The 6,000-nt window shown below is 44.7% G+C and overlaps 1 protein-coding gene across 1 annotated transcript in view; it reads right to left on the bottom strand.

The window, feature by feature from the left end:
• Window positions 1–4,991: 4,991 nt before the first annotated feature.
• Window positions 4,992–6,000, bottom strand: part of lyplal1 (lysophospholipase like 1) — a 52,337-nt gene continuing 51,328 nt past the window's right edge. Inside the window, exon 5 of the mRNA XM_078557096.1 lies at window positions 4,992–5,468. Within this exon, the coding sequence (XP_078413222.1) occupies window positions 5,241–5,468 (228 nt within the window). The 3' untranslated portion in view covers window positions 4,992–5,240. The remainder of the gene's footprint in view (window positions 5,469–6,000) is intronic.

Genomic DNA, 6,000 nt, shown 5'->3' with positions numbered 1-6,000 from the left:
AGTTCTTACGAGGCAAGGTACAACACTGCTTACAGCTCCTTATAGAGCAGACCATAGGGCTTCTGAAGATGTGCTTCAGATGCTTGGACGCTCAGGTGGCTCACTACAACACACTCCCAATAGGGTTTCCCACAACATCACAGTGTGTTGCACCCTTCACAATCTGACAATGCAAAGAAGTGAACCCCTGCCAGAGAATGAACTGGAGGTGGATGAGAGCTCATCAGAGGATTAAGATCAGGAGGCCCAGGAACTTCACGAGGCTGCTGAGGGTCAGCATGAGCAGAAACACACCATGGAGGAAGGAAGATGTTGAAGACATGCCCATGGTACATTAATTGCTGACAGGTTCCAGGAAGAGTAAAGTTAAGTGAGGAAATAGGGCCACATCTCTCCTAGCTCTCAATGCCATTTACTTCCATCTCAGGGGATGTCCACCCACTTGCAGCGAGAATGAGTCTCACATTCACACTTGTGCATTCTGGCCTCATGAATCGCCAGGCCATGATCTTTGCTTTGGTCCGTGGGGCCCTGGGAGGGAGCTCATTCTGGGAACTAAGAGTTTCCTCTACATTGGAGAGACCAAATGCAGACTGGGTGACCGCTTTGCAGAACACCTTCGGTCTGTCCGCAAGCATGACCCAGACCTCCCTGTCACTCCACCCTGCTCTCATGCCCACATGTCCGACTTTGGCCTGCTGCATTGTTCCAGTGAAGCTCAACGCAAACTGGAAGAACAGCACCTCATCTTCCGACTAGGCACTTTAGAGCTTTCCGGACTGAATATTGAGTTCAACAATTTTAGATCATGAACTCTCTCTTTCATCCACCCCCTTTCCGACCTCCCCTTTTTTTTCCAATAATTTATATAGATTTTTCTTTTCCCACCTATTTCCATTATTTTTAAATGTATTTCCATCCATTGTTTTATCTCTACCTTTTAGTCTTTATCGATTCCTTCACCCCATCCCACCCCCACTTGCTTGTCCTGCTTTCTACCCTTAATTAGCACATTCCTTAGATAATATTACCACCTTCAACACCTCTTTGTCCCTTTGTCTGTGACATCTTTTGGTTATCTCCTCCTATCACTGGCCCTCTATCCAGCTCTACTTGTCCCACCCCCCTTTAAACCAGCTTATATTTCACCTCTTCTATTTTTACTTAGTTCGTTGAAGGGTCATTCGGACTCGAAATGTTAACTGTGTTCCTCTCCGCAGATGCTGTCAGACCTGCTGAGTTTTTCCAGGTATTTTTGTTTTTGTTAAAGATTTAAACATATCTCCCTGACATCACACAAGTGTGCGGAGATTGGTTCAACTGAGGTTGACATCACAGGGATGTGAATCTCACCGTGGAACATTATCACTGAACGTGAGGAAGGCTAAACTTTGAAATAAGAGGATTTCAAAGAACAAAATCACAATGCCTTCAGCTGCCCAAAATGCAAAAAGAGAACACTTCATTGACACGTCCCCACAGCAGTCGGAGGCAGAGACAGCCCAGGTCTCCGGCACTCAGATGGCTGCTGGAGACCAGCCGCCTGCTCAGTCCGAGTCAGATGACGAATCTCGGAAAGTGGCCGCCAACTCAATGTTTGAGGTGCAACGATAGGCGGCAGGTGGAACATCAGGCAGAGATGTCCCTTAGCAGACTAGAGCGAACGATGGAGGAGTCCGTCCGTTCTATCTGATGTCATGGCTCTGACATGCGAGCACCTCAATGTCACCATGGAAAGGTATTTACAAAAGTGCAATTTCTTTACGTGCACAGCACACCGTGACCCAAAAGCTATATTAATTTTTCTTAACTTTCCCAACTCTACCACTACACCTGGGTGCAGCTCTGACATCCGCAGCAGAGGTGGAGGCAGCCTGCTGAGGGCTACATCCTGATGTCTGTGATGACCTTAGCAGATGTCCTCTGGTGGCCCGAGGCCTGGAGGGCCCTGGCCTGAAAAGGGTCAATTGTGCAGAGGCAGAAGCACCCTCGGCAGCCTGAGAAGCTGTAGTGGATGGGGTCACAGGCAGAGAGGGCTTGAGCTGCTGCACACCCTTAAGAGTGTCCTGAGAGGAGGCCCCAGGGGTGTCCAGCTGACACTCATCGTCCCTTTGGGTGCCCGAGGGTCCCACCTTCCACCTGCAGGAGATAGTGCACCTGGAGGGAGGTCAAGATGCCTCATCGCCATGTCACCTACATCTCGAAGGTGTCCATCAGGGTGTGTGGCCATGGAGTGCAGGGCTGAGCGCAAATCTAGCAAGACCTGCTGGACCAAGGCCTCCATGGTGGTTGCCAGCCTTCCCATGGTGACCTCGAGGCGCTCGCATGTCAGAACCACGACGTCAGGCAGAATGGGTGGACTCCTCCATCATTCGCTCTAGTCTGTTAAGTGACTGTTGAATTTCTGCCTGATGTTCCACCTGCCACCTGTCGTTGCACCTCAAGCATTGAGTTGGCGGCCACTTTCAGGGACTCATCATTTGGCTAAGACTGAGCAGGTGGCTGGTCTCCAGCAGCCCTCTGAGTGCCAGAGACTTGGGCTGTCCCTGCCTCCGACTGCTGAGGGGACTTGTCAGTGAGGTGTCCCCCATAAAGTGAGCTCAAGCCAAATCTACAGCTGTGCCCCACTGATGTGTGCATCCCTGAGCTGGTGGAGGGTGCGTGTGAGCACCGTGATGGTTCTTCCAGAGATTCCTCTTCAGATGTGGTCTAGGGTTCGCACTAGTGGCTTTGGGGTCTTGATCTGCTGGTGCCTAGAAAGTACTAATTAATAAACATGAGCTATATAAGACTGCACGTGAGTCGCTGTGATTGTTAGGATTTGATGAAGTGATGTGATCCATACAAGGTTGCTGGGGGAGGCCGATCTCCCCTTCCCCACAGGAGCGATCTTTGTCCTCCCCAGCCGGCTTGGCTGCAGCCTCCTCAAACTCAGTGAGGGCAATGATGTTGGCCGTCCCTGCCCCAGTCTGTAATCTCTCGTGCCTGTTGTGTGCCAGCCTGGCCTGTATGACGAAGGCATGTGATGGGAAGGGATGGAGCAGAGGTTGGGTGAGATGCATATTCCGTGTGTGGTGAGCCCTCCCCAGAAGGACTAGAGGATGGTGTGTGAGCAACATGATAGATAGGATGGTGGTGATACGAAAGTCTTGGTGAGAATGAGTGTTGATATGTGTCCTGTGCTAATGGTTGTGTGAGATCCCTGAAGAGAGTAGCCATTTGTATGGTGCCATGATGAGAGTTTGATATTGGAGGGAGTTGAAGGATGGCTTACCCTGGTGGAGCGGATGAGATCATTCATCCTTTTCCTGGGTGGCATTTTGGGTGTGGTTGCAAGTAGTGCTGACCTGCTCTGTGACAGCCTCCCAGGCCGGAAAGCTGCTGCACTTCCTGCAGCCATCTCTGGGGTACAGGGCTTGCCTATGTGCCTGCACTCCACTAATCAAGGCCTGGAGAGTGAAGCGGGGTGCTGCCATTTTCTTGAGGCTCTCAGCTTTCTTCTTCTGGCTGCAAAACACCTCTGCATGTGCCTGCAAGACAGGTGGGTTGGAGAGAGTGAGACTATGTTGGACTGGCCTTTAAATATGGCGCCCGGACCTTCGACCCCACCAGCTGACGGCGGGCAGACGAATCAGCTCCCGACCCGCCAGGTGATTTGGACCAATATGCGCCTTTGCATAATTAATCACCTTCCATGTGCGGACTCGGACCCGAATTCCCACCATTCCGGCCAGCGGGGTAGGCACCGCTGAAACCCCCTCCCCTACCGCACTTAGTCTTATAAACAGAAAATTCCGTCCAAAGAATCAGAGGCATTGAAGGGTTACCAATTCACTCAATCATTTTAGCAAGATAGAGGGTGTGCATTAGTAAAAAAAAAGTTCAGCAGTATTATTTAGAATACAAAATTTATGCTTCTCATAAATTACATAGCATATTTGTGCTGTAATTTCTATTTGGTCCAACAGGCCTATGCCAGAATAATATGAATATTCTTCAAAATAATGTATATTTGGATAATGGGAACACTGGTTATTTTTCTATTTAATGCATTCTGATTCTAAAGGTCATTATTCAGGGTCCAGTCTAAAGACCCATCAAAGACCATAAAAAATCAGTTAAGACGAGCTTTTTCAATGTACTTTGACTGGGAACGTGGAGGCCAACCTACTATTTTCAAAATATAATAGATGCTGCACCCCAAGTTTGGTCATTTTCAAATATGGGTAGCTCTACAGGATCAAAGTTGGATTAGTTCTAGCTTTTACATACTGAATCAGGGAGATGAAGAGAATAGTCAACTTTGGAGTTTGATAAATTGCAATGAAGACCACAAAAGACAATAGGAACAAGACTTGAGTTATCTTCTAAAAGAGAGATTCCTGCATCCCGCCCTTTTTTGCAACAAATGTTACTTTAAGTAGATTATATTTGAGTAGTCTGGTGTTAACAATTGTTTTTTTTTATTCTTTCATGGGACATGGGCGTTGCTGGCAAGGCCAACATTTGTTGCCCAACTCTAACTGCCCTTGAACTGAGGGGTGGCTTGCTCAGCCATTTCAGAGAGCAGTTAAGAGTTAACCATTTTGCTGTGGGTCTGGAGTCACATGTAAGCCAGACCAGGTAAGGATGACAGATTTCCTTCCCTAAAGGACACAGTGAACCAAATGGGTTTTTATTACAATCAATAATAGCTTCATGGTCACGATTACTGAGACTAGCTTTATAATTCCAGATTTAGTAACAGAATTCAAATTCCACCTGCTGCCATGGTAGGATTTCAGCCCATGTCCCCAGAGCATTACCAATACGCCACCATCTCCCTCTGAGGGTAACAACAGGTTGACAATATTACAAAGTTTGCTAATAGTAATACTGTCTTAAAGTAAGAGATTTTGAATCTAAGCATACAATGTACACACAAGCAGTCTGGAGTGTATGCAACCAGATTGCCATGCATCAGTCAGTAAGTAATTTTAAGAACACAGTGATTAAGGTAAACTATTTAACACAACAAAGTATATTCATACAACAGAATAAATCAAAAGTGCATTATACGAAAAGTAGTATACATAACACTATACCCTAACAATATGATTTTAAAACATATTTTAGTTATTTTATGTAAAGCTATTTATGGATTCATCCATGACATTTTTATTCAACAATATTACTTAATAAATGGATTACAAAGTACATTAAATATACATGAAACACTATTTTATTCAGAATGAATAGCATTACTGTTCATCATTAGGTAGTTTATGTAAAATCCATGACTTCAGCTGTTCCAATTCTGATTTACAAAGTTCATGATAGAGACCAGGAAAAGTACTAAAAGTGGTTTTCACTCCCAGTGACTGTAAATGCAAACAGCTCTCTTTACCCCACTCATACAAAACTAGTTGGTCATTCTTTCCATGACACTGGAACAATTCAGGCATTGAGGTTTTAGTACTCTGGACAGCCTGGAGACAAAAACATATATTAGACAAACATTATCTGTATAATATTTGAAATTAATTTCTACTCTTTCACATATTGAGCAAATTCAGAAAAAGATAGGAAATGCAACATTTAAAGAAGCACTAAAATATTTTTTCAAATTTCTACTCTAGTATAGGCACCTAGATGTATATAAATGCTTGAAAACATTTGTTCAGGTATAAATCATCACCCACAAACACGGTGTTGAAATGCTACAAAAAAAGGTGGTAGATAATTAAAGGTTGAAGCAATGTTAAGGTCAAATTCACTGGCCTATTTGTGAACCTGAACATTTAGGTTTAACCTAAACATTTGACTTTAAATGGAGCTAGGTTTGTGGCGTTGCAAATAAATGGATACAGATTATTCCATTTTGAGCTTCTTAACCTATTAATTAGAAAAATCAAGGAGATTTGAATGAGTGGGTTATTGCAACAGTAAAAGAATAAACTTTCTTAAATTTAAGATTATTCAAATAATTTTAAAAAGTAACTTACAATTATAACACATCAT

Source organism: Cetorhinus maximus, chromosome 14 (assembly GCF_964194155.1).
Source record: "Cetorhinus maximus chromosome 14, sCetMax3.hap1.1, whole genome shotgun sequence".
Classification (NCBI taxonomy): domain Eukaryota; kingdom Metazoa; phylum Chordata; class Chondrichthyes; order Lamniformes; family Cetorhinidae; genus Cetorhinus; species Cetorhinus maximus.
Note: the sequence above shows the minus strand (reverse complement) of the source record. Positions and strands in the feature narration are given on the sequence as shown.